Source organism: Microcebus murinus, chromosome 6 (assembly GCF_040939455.1).
Source record: "Microcebus murinus isolate Inina chromosome 6, M.murinus_Inina_mat1.0, whole genome shotgun sequence".
Lineage (NCBI taxonomy): Eukaryota > Metazoa > Chordata > Mammalia > Primates > Cheirogaleidae > Microcebus > Microcebus murinus.
The window spans coordinates 32,723,252-32,743,651 of NC_134109.1; the positions used below are offsets into that span (position 1 = coordinate 32,723,252).

At 39.8% G+C, this 20,400-nt stretch overlaps 1 protein-coding gene across 5 annotated transcripts in view; it reads right to left on the reverse strand.

Annotated features, from left to right (window-relative positions):
• RAD51B (RAD51 paralog B) overlaps nucleotides 1-20,400 on the reverse strand; it is a 764,513-nt gene that overhangs the window by 344,740 nt on the left and 399,373 nt on the right. For all 5 annotated transcript variants that reach the window (XM_076003923.1, XM_076003922.1, XM_076003920.1 and 2 more), the window contains exon 8: nucleotides 17,312-17,408. In XM_076003923.1, coding sequence (XP_075860038.1) covers nucleotides 17,312-17,408 — 97 coding nt within the window. The remainder of the gene's footprint in view (nucleotides 1-17,311; nucleotides 17,409-20,400) is intronic.

A 20,400-nucleotide genomic window follows, 5' to 3' on the forward strand; every position in this document is an offset into this window, starting at 1 on the left:
CCCTCCATTTCTTTCCTAATATTTTCAATACTAACAAAATTGCTCTTAGCAACATTTTATCTTGCACTAACTCTTCAAATAGAAAGGCTATAACATCACCAAGTGAGCCAAACAAAACAAGACAGTGGAAAAGAGAAACATTAAAAGCTTGATAATTATGTTGGCAAAATCCATGAACTACGAAAGGAACTGTGGACAAGACATTCTAGTTTAATCAGGCTTTGAGAACTATTTGAGTGATTACCAGGGTTGGGCTATTTTATTTTTTCCTTGAAAGTCCAGCTGCCTTGGTTCAGGGAAAAATGAGGGGGGAGGGACGTACTTGTTGACCCAGCCACCGTGAGATGAGGCGTTTAAGACTGGGGAGGTGGGATCCCCACGGTCTGTGAGGAGTGACCCTTCCTACTGCCCTTGCCTGAACGCCTGCATGGAACAGAAGTAAACCAATAGAGTCTTCTCCCTTTGGATTTTAGTTTGTAACACATTTTAAACCGGAAGGCAGCAGGGGAGCAGACTAGTGGATCAGTTCTACATTCTGCTTTGAACATGGCAAGGATATAATGCAACTGAGAGGCTCCAGGGAACTGCATGTTGCTCTTCCCACTTATTTAGGTGGTGTCAGTGTGGACTAATGGAATCAATCTTCATAATCAGAAACAGCTTCTCTGTTTATAACATACACCTTTCACCAGCACTTTAAACACACACACACACACATTTCTCCTCCATTGTGCTACTATTCTATATGGACTTGGGCCTTTGTCGATGAAAAGCACTCAGTTCTCCTCCCCCCAAAAGAACAAACTAATATTTGTTTGATTTGTACAACATGAATTGAAATAACAATGCTGAGTTTCAACAGGTCTATGTTCTAAATTACAATATGTTTGGGGTTAATATCCATTTACCTTTTCTTTAAATCCTGCCCTCCCCACAAATGGTATCAGCATCTATGGATAGAGTCTTCTAAACGGCATTGATGCTATTTTAAGTATGATAACAGAAGGAAAAAAGATGATCTTGAGCTGAGATAACATGAGAATTGTGATAGGAACAGGATACTCTTTGAAAAGAGAATGCAAGCTCTTCATAAGAGCAAGAATTCAGGATGTCCTAGGTCACTGCTGGTAGCATTGTCATTTATCACTGGCTGCAGAAACACAGAGACCAGATTTCCTGGAAATAAAAAAAAGGCTTTTTTTACTGAATTTTCTCCTGATGTAAACCATTATCTATTTGCAAGAGATGAGGAAAAAAAGGCATACACATATGTTAAAACTTCAAGCCTTTAAAATAGCCATTGCCTGCTTCCCAAATGGCCCACTTATTAAGTCTCATTTTCTTGCAATGATTTCCTCTTCAGACAAAGCTGCCTAGGGGTAGTCTATTAAAATTTATTTTATTGGTTTTTCTTTTTTCTCTCTTTTTTTTAAACTACATTACATGTTGGGCTGCAGTTAACGAAGTAGACATGGCACTAACAATTTACTCTGCATCTCTCCACTCACAAAAACTTTCTGGAGAAAATGAATTTCATCCATACAAAGATAAGGTATACATAGTTGGGAAAATAGGAGATGAGGAGGTAAGAGGCAAGGGATGGAAGGCCACTATCTGAACAGGTTCACTTCTAATAAGCTATCTGAGGACAGGCAAGAGCTCCCTGATGGGAGAACAACATGGCCACAACTTTCTCCACAAGAGAGCGTGCACCATGACTGCAACATCTTGGGACAGTCTGTGAGAGAGGAAGTGAGATGGCTTACAAAGGGGCTAATGAAAACAAGCAAGAGAAAAGGCTGGTGCAAACAAGCAAGGCTGCTCACCACCCTCTGGAGTTTCATTTTCTTTTAGACAAACTAGCTTTCCTTAAAGAGAAAGGTGATCTACTTTTTAAAAAGAAAGCCCTCCTTCCCACTCACATCCAACCTGACTCATCCTGTCTCAAGCACTCGTACCTATAATGGTGGTCCTGACAACAGCATGGAGTTCTCTCCTAATGTTGTGATCATATCTGTCATGCGGTTTACAGGCTTTGTGGCTTTGTAAAAAACACAAGTACAGAGGATGAAAAGGTAGAACAGTTGAAAATTCATCAGGTGATAAGACTAAATCAGGTTTGGGTGCCTGAGGGGAAAACAGTGCAGGAAGCTTTGATGTGATCCCTTCCATTCTAGAGTGCACAGGGCCTCTGATCTCACTTCTACCCAGCACCACCTACAGAAGCTGCCAGAGGAAGAGGGCTTTGACACAGGAGAGATGCGGGCATCCTCACAAGCCTTTACAAATCTCTTCAGTACTGGCTATCAGGCAACTGGCTGCTTTTAAACTAATTTACTTTTCAGGCCTTGAATTATAGAAAACAAGAATATAAATGAAAGAATGTCCATGCCTGACAATGGCTCCAAAATAATACTAAAATGCAGAATCAAATAATACCCCACAGACTTCTGTATTCATCAAATTATGTTTCCCATGATAGTTGAGTTAATTTACATGTAACATCCTGGTATGTCTATTTCATATATTATACCATCACATTCTATTAAAATTCCCTAAGCGGCATAGCTAAAATCACCATTTCCCCATGATTACTCATTTCTTTTGGTTGGAGGAACTAACTCTGTCAGTGTCCAATACCAGCGGTGCTGTCTCAATTCACTTGACACATCTTTGGCAAACATGCAGCCTCTACCATTAGCTGGAATGTTTTATGGCAAATAACACTGCCTTTAAAGATGTTTCTTTGGGGAGATTTAATAAAAGTGATCATTATTATTATTATTAAAATATTGTGGAAGTTTCTAAGTACAGACTGGGAACTCCATGGCCTCAGCCTTCTCCCTTCATCCACCATGTGATTTTTATCTCCCAAAATAATAAAAGCTAAAGCTAGCAGGAACGATTTGGCTTTATGATCATGGGAGATGCAGTGTTGCTTAATGTTCAGCTGCATTCTCCTTAGCCCTTCACCTTTCTCTACCTTTCTGTGATTCTCCTTTCTTCTTGACTTGAAAAACATTCTTTACCTTTGGGCCTCCCATTTTCTGATCCAGAGCCTTGAATCATGACGATGATGAGTAATGATCTCTCCACGGCCCATTTCACTGTTGGTACCAATGCCATTAACTTGGCTTTTACTTTGATAACTGGAAAGTGGATGGCAGACACCCACACTTGATGACTGGTGTGCCTCAAATGCTTCCCATAAGGCAGGTGGAAACAGCCACCTTTCTTGGTGGGAACATGAACTATCTTTCATGCTTTCTTAGTTAATGAACAGTCTTGCTATGGAATAGCTTTCCCAGTCCATAAGCAAATAACTCATGAAGAAATCTATTTACATTTCCAAGAGCTAAATATAAAACTCCCATCTTTAAGAGACAGGGGAACATCATAGAATAGGGTGGTGTTGCATCAAAGATATGTTCATAGGCCTAATTATGAAATAACTAGTACTATGTTATTACAGCAAGGATTTTTCCATCTTTTATTTTTCCCTCTCAGTATTGACTATGAGCTGAGAGCAATGGCAGCTTTTCCAATAGATAGTGCATTTGGTTTTAATTCACTTTCATAACAACAGAGACTAACCCTTACTTAGCAAGATGGAGAACATTAAGCTCCATTGTTCAGGCTGAGGATGACTGACTGTGGTGACAGAAAGCTAAACAGTGTCTTCTCTGAAGAAGAAAATGCCTATGGGTGTAGCAAATCTCATTCCCAAACAGTTGTCTTCTTTTTTTAATGACACAGATATAAATGACAGTGAAAGAAAATCAAAGAATCATCTCAAATCACTGAACTGGGAAAGGACCTCAAGAAATCATCATCTGACTCAGCCTTCTCTAGAAGGTTTTGTTTCTTAAATAATTATATAAATCCCAAGGCATTGTTGTTTAATAAGATCTAAGGGCACAGCAAAATATTTTATAAATTATTTTATTAAGCTCTGTAGTGGCTATTATTATCTTAATGAATGAGATTCTTGGAGATGGCAGCTTTAAGATTTTAGAGGTTGTTAAGAGGAAGAGGGAGGAATAGGATCCAAGTTGTGTTCCTTTGGCAAAAGAAAATACCCATGTCATTGGTTTGTGTCTTGAACAACCAGAAACTCACTCTCCATCTTTACAATTTTTCAGAAATACTTTGCCAGTTACATTTCCTTTGCTCTCACTGACAGAAAGGAAGGCATATGGGATAAGCTAATACAATGGAAGAATTCTGACGCACAAGAAGTCCTAATGAAGTGTCCTTCAGGAAAAAAAGACACTCAAGTTGGGGATTATGTAATTCTATCCTTGATATTATTTAGAAAACAACAGGGGGGAAAATACCATACACTGTACATTCCTCGAGAACCTCCAATCAAGGACTCTAGCATGTTTCCTGGCTTCAGACTGGCTATAAATAAATCTAATAAGGATGAAAAAAAAAATCACTGCATCATTTACAGTTCTCTCTCAACTCCAGCTGACAAAAATCTAGTCCAGATGTTTGTTTTGCAAGAACAACAGTAAGGGGGCAAAGCTCAATCATGAGTATGAAAGCTTCAGAAGAGGACGAGTTTGAAGAGAAAGGGAGAGCTAAGTTGGCAGGGAGAGTGTGGACAAACCTGGTTTGAAACTGATTTAACAGAAACACAGTAATTAATTTATTTTGTGTATAAGAAATCCAGTTTATTAGCCTTTCCCCTGCCTCATCTCCCCTTTCAAAGCCACAGGGGCTTGGCTGGTGAAGCCTGAAATGGTTGTTCCATAACCTTTGCTTTTAAATTAAACAAATGACCTCAGATTTTGGAGCAGTTGTTGACTCAAGGGAAAGCATGCCATTAAAAGTGTGCCAGAGACAGACTTAATTGGTACAAGTTCCAAAAAGTGCTCGAAAGAGCACAGGCTTCCCGCATATAGATTTCAGGGAAATTACTCAAAGGCCGCACAGCTTTGTCAGAATTTGAGATGTGAAACAAGGCAGCTGAAAGACTCCGTATCAAAAGGGTAAATTCAATTCAGGAGATATTAATCTGATTACCTAAGTAAGGCTGAGAATCGGATATGCTCCATTGTGTGCTCTCGCTCAACCTGGACAGCTGGAGGAGCCAATAGCTTCCTTTTCCCTGACATATAATTAAGTTTTAAGAGATGATCAAGTTACGGATACAAAGTTTTAAGAAATATTTCATTCAGGAGTGGCATTTACAGTGCTCGCCTGTTGCAAGAGACATTGTTCACTTTATTTCCTTGAGCCACGCTGGAGAGTGTGTGGATCAAGGCCTAGGGGCTTGGTGTTTGTGTTTCAGGCTACAATAAACGCCCTCTGTGCACCTGCCTGGAGGAAAAACCAGTCCAGCCGCCTCCCAAGACAAAAGGGCCCTGTATTAAGTGCTGAAAACCCAGACATGAACTGACCCTGTCAAATTCCAGCTAGGAAAAAAAATATATCAATATTTTCATCCAACCTAAGAGGAGCTGTCATGTAGGTTTCTGGATTTCCTTTCTCATCCCCACTGAGTCTGAACAACGGTGACTTGTCAACAGAAGTCACCTCCTTTCTCATGAGTCTCCTCCCTTTTCTAGACTCCTTTCCTCATGGTGCAACTTATTGCCTGGCACACCATAATCTGCTCTCCAGGGATCAACACCTACTCTCCCGCTCATTCTCTGCCAGGCCCTTCCCACTGGAATGTCAATTCCGCCATGCAACTACCTCTTCCCAAAGAGAGGGCATTACTAACTCATTTATTTTTAAAGATTTCTCCAATATGTACTTCTCACAAATTCCAGGTACACTTAGAATTGCAGGAATGAATGTTTATCAATAGGCCAACAAGATTATGTTTCCTCCATGCCCATCATGGTTCCCAATGCAACTTGGTCAAAGGCCATAGGGGGGTCACATATACCAATTTTAAATGACTTTCCCTGGGAGAGCTGTTTAGCTTAGGCTTATTCTAATTTCTGTCTAGAATTAATCATGCTGGTCTCAGCTGATTTTTCCATGTGCATGAAGAAAAATGACTTCTCACAAAATCTGGAACCCAAGTAGATGAGGTTTCATTTACGAATTTCACCAGAGACGTGGGCAACTTTAGCCCAGGTCATGGATGAATAAACTGAGAAGCGCAGGTGATTACCTCAACTTCAGAGTGCAAGTTGGTTACAAGAACAGTAAAGACCTGTGAATTGCAATCTCCTACTTCTCTAAACCAATTCTAAGTGGAGGGGTAAATTAATTAAATCATGATTTTGATAGTTATTTAAAACTGTCACAGGTGGTAAGACTTTGGCTGCAAACTATATTTCCATATACTTGGTGATGAACAGCTAAACTTTCAAGGGTTAACAGCTTTCTCAAGGCTGCTTCAATAGCACCTCCAAACTCTAGCCCTGGAGGGCAGGAAACCAAGATGATCAGCACAGGAAAGCCAGGTTCCCTAACATCACCATTCCACCAGCATGTACTTAATTGTCTGTGTCTGGAGAAAGCATAGGAACCAAGTGGCAGCTTATCTGATGTGGTGCACATAAATAGCTGGCCAAGAAAAATAGTCACCCACTACAGCTGCTACACTACAGCAAGCTACCCTGGCTAGCCTGGCAGGTTCTCAGTGAAACATGGTACTGGTTCACAGCCTGCCACTTTATGAGTGGGTCTAACTCAGTGATGGAGGTTGTCTGTTAGCCAATACCCAGGGCTCTGCATACACTGTGATTCAGGACAGGCCAGGTCAGGGCGTCTACCCTAGTTCTGTCCTGATATCCTAAGATGGTGGTCCAAACCACCATCACAAAGATCACGATGATCTCTCCTTTCTGTGGATGCCTCTGACATTAAAAATCTGCCCTTCACCCTTGCAATTTACTAGGTGCTGTGCTACAGTGTAACTTTAATGGTTTCATGTGAGTGGGTCTCATTGTCTAGCCTTTCCTTGTTTTTTTATCTTTTCCTGTTTTGTCCACTGTAGTGCAACGCATATAGCTAGTTTAGGTATAAGATTTAGCTTCATTACAGTATGCAGGAATTCTGCAGTTCCAACCAGATAAAGCAGACAAAAATTAGAATTAGTCTTTATGTTTATATGTTGATATAACAATATCGGGCAGGAGCCAAGCCTGATACTGTTCTTATTACCTCCAGTAAGCATTTCACTTTTAAGGTGCTCCATAATTAATAAACAAATACATGAATAAACAATTGAATGAATGGAGTCAATGCTCAAATTTTGGATTAAGTGCCACTCTTCATGGGACAGTAAAGAGCTCTGCAATGAAAACAAGGAAGGGAGAAAAGTTGAACAATACTCACAGAGGAAGGCAAACTCTGACTCATTGGGATGTGGAAAAAAAGTATTAGAACCTACCTTGTTTTTTAAAAATTTCTACTTCTGGTGTGCTTTATACAATTTAGTATAGTAATGCTATATATTTTATGGATAATGATTTTACGTATTTTGGGTTAATATGCTCAAAAATGATGGGTTATAGATTCAAAAGATAGTTGCTCTAGATAACCAATATAATAATGTGACAAAGGGATTGCCAAAATGCTCATAGAAGGATTGGTGCAGCCTGGGGTATGCTCTGTGCATCTTTAAAAGATGAACAGAGGAGCCTGTCTGGGGCTTGAAAGAGAACACATCAATTTACTATTTGAAGACAGAATGAATGGAAGCAGCCAACTGAAAAGGCCTACTGGCTTTACCTTATGCCATCCCTAGGTGTACAGCTGTGGAAACTGAGGCCCAGAGAAGTTAACTGACCTGCTCACAGTAGCAGACGGTTTGTGGCAGAGCTGATCCTTGAACACAAGTCTCCCAATTCCAAATGCAGTGCTCTATCTTCTGTTGAAAACACACTGCCTCTCTAATGCCTGTCTGTAAAAAGACTTCAGCATGCATACAAAGAAGCAACATAATTATATTGACATGTAGAAACCTCTCAACTCTGACAATGACAGAAATATGTGATCATAAGTTCTATTTGAGGTAGTTTTATGATCATCTTGAAGAGCTGAGTATAGTGTACTAGTCAAGAGCACAGACTCAGGAGCTGACTCTCTGGGTTCAAATCCCCACTAACCACTATGTATGTAATCATTAGCAAGTTATGGAAGTATTCAGTGCCTCAGTTTCTTTGTTTCTAAAATGAGTGCAATAATTGAACAACACAAAGTTGCTGAATTCTTTTGTGCTTAGTACAGTGCCTGATGCATAGTAGGCACTCAATATTATTGCAATCATCAGCAAAAGGAACATAAAAGATGTATTTATTTCCATAATGCCATTTAGTACTGTAAATCATTTGCCATTTTCTCTTACCTCCTAGCAAGGGATTACAGATAGCCTGACATTTGCATTAACTTTAAGGCACCTTGATAAATGAAGGGCCCACGTGGTATTACTCAGAAGCCTGGTGAACCCAAGACATCTCTCCTAGGTTGATAAGATGGGAAATCAAAACCAGACCTGGCCACCCAGGACCTTAGAATGGTTAAAACTTATTATAAAGTTCACATTGCTTTAAGAAGTTTAGGGATAACTGTGCCCAAAAGTGGTTCCCCTCAAAGAGATTAAATCCAAGTTCTCTAGTTTCATCTCCATCCTCTCTAACCTGTAAATTACCGCCTGAAAAATCTCTTCGAACTGCAAAATGATCTGTCACTTCCCTGTTTCAATGGCTCCCCATCACTCTCAGGAAAAAAATTCAAATGGATAGCATGATAAATAAGACCTCTCACAGTCTAGCCCTTGCCTACCTCCTGGATCCATTACATGGGCTTCTCCCTTTGCCAGGAGCAGCTTCCCCTTCTCGTTGTCCACTTAGGAGCTGGTATGAATCCTTCCAGATCCAGCTCATGTCTCCTTGTTATAAAGTTTCTAGAGAGGCCCCATCCTCAAACCAGGATTGCACCTACGTGCTCCCCCAGCAGTATCCTGAACCCAGCGCCATCGTAGCAAGAACTCTTGGTTTACTCTTGCGCCACCCTCCCCCACTACTTGACTATGAGCTTCCCAAAGAACAGAGACTGTAGCTCTCTCTGTGTATCCCCAGCACCTGCCTAGCACATGACCTAGTAAATAATAGGTACCTAATAAATGTCCTTATTGCATATCAGACTAAACTACTTCCATCACCACCCTTGTGTAAATGTGGAAGATCTCTCCTTCAAAAGCTGAGATATAGGCTTCTGTTCCTTCCTTCCTGACACCTTCTCTGTACTGCCTAGTGCCATTTATCACATACAGTTAGTGCAAGGACACAGCCAAAGCTGTGTTTTGGAGCATACATGATGTGTTGGTGAGAAAAATTATAATGGCAATTTCATGCTTCTTTTAAGTGAACACAGGTCTAAAACTTTAAATAATTCTTGTAGCTGTAGATACCTCAATCATTCATCACGTATTTATTAACTATTATTGCCAGGCTATAACTGTTAATATTATTCCAGACTCTGGGGATCCAGCAGGGAGCAAAAGAGACAAAAATTCCTGCCTTCAAGAACTTACATTCTAATGATCCTAAGACAGGATTTTCTGCTGGTTTATCTTAATTTTATACTATCCAGTCAAAGGGTAAGCTATTTCCCTCAGTTCTAGTTTGGTCCCGAAAGAAGCAAGGAGGTTCTTCCTGGCTGGGCCTTGGATCCACACCTTAGGCTCTGGTAACCACTTTTCACTGATATTTGTTTTATGGGCTTTACCTTTAAAGATTTGAAATGAAACTCTGGGAGTAGGAGCTCAGAAATATGTACATTAATGAGCCCTCCAGGTGATTCTGATGCATGCTAAAGTTTGAGAACCACTGGAATAACGGTTCTGGAGGACAAACACAATCACTCCATAATTTTGATCAAAGGACAGTACTACTCTATCTGGGGAGATTGTCCATTTTCTTTGACTGGGCATGTGGCTTTGGAATGGATGGACATGACTCCTCAGCTGGATCATACTGAAGTCAGACCACCTTGCCCAACCTTGTTATAATCCTTCCCTAAATCCAAGTAAATATCACAAATGAATTCTGAAAGTATTTCATGCCACATTACAATACCAACTAAATTATGCCATGGCACCACTCCTAAAAACCAGCCATTCTTTCCTTCTTTATAATCTCTGACCTAGAGGCCTCACACACTTGGGACAGAATTTTCTGCAATGATAGCAAACAAGGATCTCTTCTCGGAGAATCCTTTCAACCTGAAGGCTTCAGGATCACACCACCTCTTGGCATCCCATTCTGTGGGCTTTTGGCCCTGCCATGTCTCTAGCTGAGGCAACTGACAAAGCTGCTTTGGTGTTCTCACCCTTCCTGACACTAAGACCTTTACAGGAACAGTACAGATCTGGAAAGTTAGACAGTAAATCTTAGATGGTAAAGAGGTCTGAAGGTGAGGGGAAAATACTCTCAAAACATCTAGCACAGCTCTCACACAAACCATCTCAAGGACTGCTCCCTACAGAAAACTCCCTGGCTCTGGTCTAACTTGATTGTAACACACCTTGTGCTTCCAACGTGTCTCCCTTCATGGAACTAGCATCAGCAAAGCAGAGCTCCTGACCAAGAAGCACTTCCTGGCGGTTGACTTTCATGTTCCCTTTCTCCTTTTGATCTCTCAGCTGTGGTTATATTGCCCCCTGGCCTCCCTGCTGAAAATCCTCCACAAGTTCCTCTCCCTTTTGATATTTATAGGTTTTCTGACATTTGTAGGTTGTACCCATCTCTTCTCAACTCTAGCCTCCCTACCTCACATAATATTTAGGCTTTCTGTAGCCAAACATCACACATTTTGGGGGGCTTTTAATCTTTTTCTATAAATTAGGCTTTTCATGACATCTAAACAGCTGCTGGAAGTCATATATGCCCAGTCAAGTGCCATGGATTCTTGAATACCAGGGAGAGTAGAACAGGGCGGGCGTGTGTGCCCTTGTGAATAGAGGCATGTGAAGTCCTATGTGTTGATATATGTCTGTGGCTTTGGAATCAAAAACTGAAAGGTCACCAGGACACTTATACATTTTTATCCAAAAATCACTCCTAAGAGGCAACAGTGTCCAAATCTAAGATTTCATGGGAGGGGCTCTGACTTCTGTTCCCAGCATACCACCTCTCACTTACCATGTGGCCTTTGAGCAGTTTCCTTCTCTCCTTCATGCTTCAGTTGCTTGAGGTGGATTAAGAAATTTATCATTTTAAGACATTTAAAAATACCATGGAAATACTGTTAACAATGTTGATCATAGTTGTTAATATTAACCTTGTAGTCACATGTTGATACCATGTTTTCAAAGCACTAATTATAGCCAACCTGCACCATCCCCGAGGAGTGGATTTTTTAAACTGCTCCACCCATACCCATTTGTACATGGTCCTACACAAACCAATGAGCATTCCGTTTGAGTTTGGGCTGTGAAAAGCCTTGGAGCTAAACAATGGAGAAGGTTCTGCTAACTTCACCAACCCACCCTAAAGATTATGGTTAATAGACTACAAATTTGGGTAATGCAGGACAATAAATCACAACTATAATAATAAAGCTAAAAGTACACACAATTTAAGCAGAAAACCAGTGTTTTTTATCGGAAATGAAAGAAACCATTGATCATAGCAACTGTCTGAGATTAGCAGGGAGCCACATTTTCAAACATCCTGCAGTAAACCCAGAGCAGATCCAGCTGGAAGGCAAGAGTGGAAATAAAACTCGAAAATTCATACCATGCTTTGAAGTCTGCTTCTTTCACAACCATGAGTCCCTGATTTGCCCCAACCATTCTGAGCTGCTCTTGCTTGCTGAATTTATTTTAAAAGAGAACACAAGCCACGAACTTGCATATAATCTTTAAAATGGACTCCAGCTTTTTGCAAGGATGGCTTGCTAGGAATATGAATCCCAAAATACTTTCTCTTGCACATGATTTCAGCCATCAATTCCCCTGACTCCAATCAGAATAGAAAGGCTTCCAACACTACAACTGGAAACCACTCTTGGTTCTAGTAAGTACTGCTTTTTTTTCTTGTGTTTTTTCCTCAACCCATCCATGCACTTAAAATTTTTAGTTTCCATGTGCTATGATCTATCAAAAACAATTAATGTAGATAAAAGGATACTAACATGCCAGATGCTAGCAATGCCAGGATGGCAGCCTAATAATGTCTTCCTTTCCATAAAGCCATCTGGGACTCCTGAAGTGGGCCATGTAACCACACTGAAGTAACTGCTACTCTGTTAAATCATCAGAAGAAAGAAAGCCAATGGTCTAGGTTGAGTAGAGCTTCAATCTCGCACAGGGCTCACTGTCACTGTCTGTCAATCTCATCTACCAACTGTGCCCCAGTAAGTGAGGACTCAGCCAGTTCAGCTCAAATCCCACGTGACTTCAGAATAGGATATGGCATCTTAGGCCAGTTGGACTATTATAGCCTTTCTCTGCTGATCATTATGGGATCAGTAGAAAAGAGATGCTCCCTATAACTGAGGTCCAACAGTCCTTAGTATCTTCAGTGACCATAAGGAAGAATTATCAAGGGATAAGAAACATCCTTGGCTACAAAACAGTCACAGTAACTAATCATTGAACTCTATAGTAGTCTACATGCTGAGTTTCTGTCCATAAAACAAAAACTGAAGAAGAAAATACTTTGACTCATAGTGCCTGGTTTAGAATAGTATAGAATATAGAACTAAAAATACTTATTTCTGCCCCTATATCATCTGTTAAATGACAGGTTAGATGAATGGAAGATTGCTGAAGTCTTTTCTAGATCTAATGTATAAGATCATGGGAAGGAAGAGGTCTGCAGATCAGGAGAATTCACCCACTGATGGGGTTTTAATTCTGATTTACAGAGTGACTGTCAGCTGATGTTGCCCTAGATTAAACGTAATAAAAAGGATCTTCAGCAATCTTAGCATTGATACTTTGGTATACCTATAACAGCCTCTCCTCCCTGTAATGCTCTTTCTCCCTCTGTGTACACTTCTGGTCTTGTCTGTCTGTCTTTTTATCTCTCTGCCACAGAAATACATACACAATCAGAAATGTGTGCAAACCAGTGAGGGAGAGAAACACACTAAGATGGGCTAGGCCCAAGGTCTGCCCTGTCCTATAATAGATTTCAACTGCAAAGCAGAGGGCACTGCTTAAACAGTGCCCCCTTGAAAACAGTTGTAGGGTGAGGACTAGCAACCAAGAGCAGCCAGTGATAAAATGATCTGAGTTGACCTAAGAAGAGTACCCAGCAGGGGCTGATTCAGGGAAATGAAGTCTCTTCTGCTCTGACGCAGAGGAAGGAATATGAGTGACCTAGCCCAACTGAGAGATCTCTTCCACTCCAACAGATCCTGTACTATTAATATCTGCCAGCTGCAGGCCCAGAGCATCCTCCTGCTGAGATCAAAAGCGCCCCTATCTTAACTGGAACAAGGTCATCTGCACAGGGCTGTAAATGAGAGCGCTGGCTGGCTGCAGGGATGTCTATGGGGGAGGAGAAGTCAGGAGATGGGAGGTGCTCTCTCACGCTCCTTTAATCTCGGCTGACCAGCTGTTGCCCTCCCAGTGTTTGTAAAGTTGAGAGTTCTTTGTTTTTCTGTTGCAGCTCCCCACCGCCCCCCCTTATTAAATTTGTGGCTGGGTTGTTGCTTGGATTAAGTAGACCCATGTTCACTGCTTGAGATAACGTTATAATTCCCTTCATTGAGGTTTCATTCCACTATTGAGTTATATAGCTCCCAGGTAGGAAAGCCAAAGAAGGGAGAAGTGGACCCCAAAGGCCAAAGACTTTCCCAGCATTGCTACTGCTTCAGACCTTTGTGCCTTAAATTTTCCCTATTTAGTTAAAATAATACCTCACACGGGCAATGCCAATTTGCAGCCTGCCCTTCACAAACTATCCCATTCATTTGGGAGAATGGAACTTTTAGGACTTATGCAAATTGACCAAAGTTACAAAATCACCCTCATCCCAGTGTGCCCAGTGTGTTTGCACCCTCACTGGTTTGTACACATTTCTTTTTCCTTTTTGGAGACAGTATCTCTCTGTTGCCCCAGGTAGAGTACATTGGCCTCATCGTAGTTCACTGCAACCTCAAACTCCTGGCTCAAGCAATCCCCTTGCCTCAGCCTCCCAAGTATCTGGAACTACAGGCACTCGCCATAATGCCTCACTAATTTTTCTATTTTTATTAGAGACAGGGTCTCACTCTTTCTCATACTAGTCTTGAACTCCTGAGCTCAAGTGATCCTTCTGCCTCAGCCTTCCAGAGTGCTAGGATTACAGGTGTGAGTCACCCTGCCCAGCCTGCACACATTTCTATAACAGATATACCAAAGTACCGGTGCTAAGATTTCTGAAGATCCTTTTTATTAAGTTTAATCTTAGGGCAACATCAGTTCACGGTCATTCTTCCCACTCTGTAAGTCAGAATTAAAACCCCACGAATGGTAAATGTTCCAGATCTTCAGACCCCACCCGCCCAACCATGATCTTATATGTTAGAGCTAGAAAAGACTTGAGAAATCTTCTATTTATTCAACCTGTCATTTAACAGAAGAAGAAACTGAGGCCTAAAGTGATCAAAAGACCTGACAAAGATCACAGTTAATAACTCAATGGCAAAGCTGATACAACGAATGCTTAAAGCAACAAAGCGACACATGTATATATGATAAATATATGTGTATGTGTGTATATATATATATATATATATAAATCATAGGAACTTAACAACCACTGCAATGTATTTGAATAGCTATAAATGTTCTAAGAAATTTTTCCATTTTAATTTACTGGTAAGAAGCTTCATTATAGACTTTAGGAAAAAGATTTCTACAGCCTTTTTACCTGCTCAGCTATATATAAGAAAAAGATCTAGAAAAACCAATTATTTCCATTCTCCTTTGGATTTCATAATAAGGTAAAGTTGTCTAAAGATAAGCTGGTAACTCTCCCTTTGCTATGAACACAACTTTACCATTTTCTTATAGCAGTTACACTAGAGCCCCAAAGCAATTTCTTTTGTATGTGTTTTATTCCTCATCTTTGCTTAAGATAAACCAGGAAGCCAAGGCAAAGAAAAGTATTATTACTTATTGGTTTTCAAACAAGGAAGCAAGATACCCTCTTCTGTCTCCTCAGAGCTAAGTAAGTGTGTGTTTTTGTGTATATGTGTGTATGCAATAATTTTTTATTTCAAAATATTAAGGAGGTACAAATATTTTAGGATCATTATATGGATCATTTTTGTAGTGCTTGAGTCCTGGCTATAGGTGTGCCCATTACCCAAATAATGTTCATAGTACCCACTAGGCTGGTTTATTCCCCTTCTCCCACCCCATGTGTGTAATAAGCATAACAAGTTTTAATGATGTTCATGGGTGCTTTATGTGATTCTCACGATTACTGTTCTTCTGAAGTATTTACTATGATATTCATTCAGCACTTATTCACTGCCCACTATGTGCCTAGAACTCTACTAGTCACTGGGGCACAACACGGATATAACAAGAATATGATATAGTCTGTATCCTTAAAAATCTGCCAATTTAGTCAGAAAAACATGAAAGGTTAAATTATTTTTTCTAGACTTTTTCTTTATATAACTGAGCAGGCAGAAAGGACTCAAAGGAGAAAGAGAGAATCAGACAAGGAAGTTTCGTGGAAGAGGTAGTCCTTAAATAACCATTGAAGGAGTGGATTTGGGAAGAGAAGAAGCAGTAGAAGTGAAAAAGAAAAAAACTATTCTAGATAGGGTGAGCTGTTTCTGCAGAGGCATGGAGCCAGGAATAGGCAGGGACAGACAAAAGATAGGCACACTTGGTATGGGAGCATCACATAAGGTATTGGTAGGAACCAAGGTTGAATAGGAAAGAAAGAACAGACTATGAAGGGTTAAGAAGCATTAACTCTATCTAGTGGTGTTCTGGAAACTGGTCTACCTCCCCCCAAAATCTGATTTTTAGCATTTGCTAATTTCCATGGTGTAAATACTTTCACCCTGGCTGATTGCAAGCTAACAAATCCCTGTATATTTTTAAATCAGCTTACTGATGTTAGACCATTCTCAGAAAAAAAAATTCCAAGATTTCTGAGTAGGAGAGTGACACAGTAGAAAGAAGTTGGGCTCAGGAAGTATAATTTAGCAACGTCAGAATGGAAATGACAGAGGCTAGAGCTGCGAAGGCCATTCTGGATTTTATTAAAATAATCCAATGGGGAGTTAATAAGTCAGCTGATCACAACACAAATGACAAAAAAGAGGGACAGAGGAAAGATGTACGAGGAAAGATGTACGAGGAAAGATGTACGCAGAAAGAACTAAACAGACTTGATGACGAATGAAATTTGAGGAGAGAGGAATTCTAGATGATTCCAGTTTTTAGCCCAGATGACGGGGGATGATAACGCATCACTGAATGTAGAAAGAGGGTACACAAAGCATTTTAATAAATGTCATTCATTTTTACACTGAAAGACACCACCAAGAAGCAGAGTGTGGTTCTTGCAGTTTCTGAGGCCAAAAACCAGGGCTGATCCATAGAAGACCACCTGGGAAGTCAGTCAGGAGCTGTGCTAGGCTTAAAAGTCCCCTATATTCCATCATGAACAATTCTTAGAAAGTGGAAAGGGAAGAGAGGCCTGGAAGAGCTATGTACATCTACCCAGGCCCCTAGCATTCTGCCTGAAAGCAATTAGACTACAATGAGAAGTCAGAAATGTCAAGTAAGAACTTTCAATAAAACTAGAAACCAAGCTCTGGCTTGCTGGTGTAATTCCCCCAGCTGCATGAAGCTTATTGCCATCAAAACCATAGCCAGCCTGACCTTTGCTAACAGGGGATGGTGGAGAAAATTTTGCAGATTTACCAATGTAGAGATTTTTTCTTAATCTTTCTGTAAAGCTGATAAGGAATCTCCAACACATGAAACTGGGGTACACTTTTAGCCAGTTCCACAGAACTCAGCACAAATAAAGAGCTAAATTGATATGGAACCACTGGTAAAGCCAACCTTTGCGCATCAGTCTCAAAAACAAAGTCATTTAGCAGTTCACCAGCTCTTGTATTAAGGACCTGAAACAACCCACAGAGGAGTGACAAGCCTTCAGATGGAGCTCATTTACAGAGACAGGGCAAGAGACTCTCCAAGTAGAAGAGATCAGATGCTGGTAAAGGCGGCCAAGCCTAAATCACCAGGCTCCAGCTGGGTTCACTGGCCAGGGCCTATTAGCCATGTCTCCCAGCTCTCAACAGGAGGCAGAGAGGCAGTGGAGCTGTATGTCAGTGTCAAGTTTCAGCCTCTCTAGGATAGATCTCTTACCTTCAGACAGGGACAAATCATCAGCTGGAGACACCAGGTCTGCCTGAGAAGCCAGGGCTCCACTCAGATGGGTTGTAATTTGATTCGTCAAGATAACCTGTGAACAGACAGGGCGAAGAGAGCGGGAGGGGAGAAGAAAAAGAGAGAAGACCAAATTAATTATTAGAGCCATCAAAAGGCAGACTGTGGTTTGGGAGAAGACTGATAAATACATAGGTAGGAAAATCCAAGCTCTGACTTTCACCAACTTTATCTTTAGGCCAGAATATCTGGCAAGGCCTATCAGTCATTCAAAACCCGGAAAACCGAGGAAACAGGCTGACTTTTTTCAGAGCTAAAACGGTAATCAATTCTTTCTAAATGCTGAGTAAATTGGGACTGAGAGGTGTTACCATATTAGCTAAAGAAGGCTAACCACAATTAAGATGCACACGTACACAATTTATCAGATTTTAATTTTAAAATTATATCCACAACCTAAGATATTGCTGGTGAATAAAAGTAATAACTTAAAGTTTGGATATCTATGGCTTCTTTACTTATTAACTCAAAAGTCAGAGTTTTATTTACAAATGTATAAAACAGGAATAAGATTCATCTCTAAAGAAATAACATTCTTCTTTTAAATTAGTTAAATTCTAACAAAAGTCCAAAGTTTCACTAAGAATTTAAAGCACAAATTAACATAATCATACCTATACAAAATAAGGTTCATAACATTTTAAATTTCTGGAAAGGCCTCTAAAACTACCTAATTTACATGGTCCACTGACACACAGTATTTTCACATTTAGTACAGTTAAGAAACTATTCTTTTCTGAAATAATTCTCATTCATAAAATCTACCTTATTGTTTAGAAACCTACAGGAAGAATAAGATTAACTTCTTGAAAATTATAACATGGTTAACACCACAATCATTTTCCGAGGTTTGGGTGTTCCCATCGTGGGTAGAAACTGCAAGCATCTTGGGTACTCAGAGGAAACGTCCCTTCTGAAAAGGGCACAGGCACTTAGTGCACAATTCAGTGCTTGAAATATTCATCTAGCCAGACTATGTGGTCTGAACCAAGAGCCAACTATGGTTTCGTTGCCACCCTGATTTGAACAGAAAATGGAAATCATCTCCATTTTTTATTATCCAGCTTTTCAGCCACACCTCTGCCACTGTCTCTTAAATGGACCAGTGACACATTATAAATCCTGTACCAATGGCAGCTTAATTGAAGGCTGAGAGGGGAGAAGGATGGCAAGGTCAGGTAAAGAAATGAAGTACTCTATTAGCAAAGGCAATCTTTTAAGTTCTTTGTGTGTCCACTGGGCTCGTGAGTCTCCGGTTACTCTGCAGTGATGATCGGATATTGCAGGATTCCACTCAGTATTTGCTAATCTTATCCCTCATATTCTTTTGTATTGCTACTTTTCATCTGGACTGATAAGAATCAAATAAGATATGTCTCCAACTAAAATGGCTTGAAATGGTCAAGTAGCCTGCTCTTTTAAGAAACTATTCATATACAAGAGTATGAATAAGGACTTGTGTTGGTTTCTCTCCTTTTAATAGGGTAGCTTTGGAGTTCACATAAGACTGGGTTCACATTGTGACTTTGACACTGTGTACCTTTGGGCTTCATTCATTCATAAGTAAAATAACATCTATCTTTTTAGAATTGTTATGAGAATTAAATGTGGTAATCAATGTAAGGTATTTAACATAGTGCCTGGCACATAGTAAATATTCAATAAATGGAAGTCATTGTTATTATTATGATGACATATATATATCTTAATAAATTAGTATATGTCACATGCTTTTACTTATTATTAGAACCAGATAATGGGTTCTAATAATAGAATACTAAATCACTATTTTCTACATCAGGATATACTTTGGTACTTAATCATTTCCACCAATTTTAGTCCTTCCAAGTTTAATTGCAAAGAATTTGTATAAAAATCTTAGTAAGAAAAGGTTAGTCATTATTTAAAGCAAGGCCAGTAAGATACTGATATTGCCTCTGAAAATACTACATGCTTTGTCTAGCAATGAACAAAATAATAATCTCTGTCCTAGTAAAAAATAATTATGAAACTTCTTAATGATCTAAATATGTTAGCTCTAATTTTTTTTATTAGAGCTGTGATTCTTCTAAATGATTGCCTGGTGAAAATGACCAGAACTCCAATGATATAGTAAGAGCAACAACAACAACAACAAAATTACTGAACACCTACCATGCAAAGTATGTCACCATACACATGGGGGAAATCAAGAGGTAAAGGCACTGTATGTCTTCTCTAGAAACTTATTAAATTAAATAAGGCATTGAATAAAATATTTAGACCACTTTTTCTCAATTTTATTATTATTTCACTGGTCCTATAATGAAAACTTATACTGAGATGATGATTTTATTGTACAGAACTAATGAAATGATACCCTGCAGAACCTAAAACCAAACCACAGATGTACTTCAAAAGATACCCACACTCGTTTCCACTTCTGATGAAAGAGTAGATGCGGAAGAAAACATTTTCACTCCCCAATGGCAAATGAACAAGCTCCTAACTAGTTTTGCCAATAATCTTCTCCCTTTTTGGTATAAGTCTTAACGCCAAATCACTGACGGGATACATAGCAACCAAGCTTAGGGGATTGCTAATTATGCCATCTTACTGAATTATTGTGGTTTTCTAAATTTGTGTTAAGCAAAATGATAGAATGAAAATATTTTCAAAAGCATTGATTACAAATAATCATGACTTGGGCAGAAGCTTATAGATGTGTTTTCCTCTGAGGCAACCAGGACACTTGAAAACTACACTCATAAAACAACTTATAAAATACAAGTTATGAAAAGAGTCTTAATACTACCTGGTTTCCAAAAATGAATCATGACAGACACTTCAGAGGGGCTTTCCTGCTGCTTTGCTCTATTGGGAAGACTGAAGCTTCTGATGCTGGGTACTGAATTTGTGTAAGAGCAACTTATACAGTGGGAAGGACAAAGGCTTTGGAATCAGACCTGAGTTCAGATCTTGGGCTCTACCATTTATTAGCTGTGTGACATTGGGCAAATTTCATAACT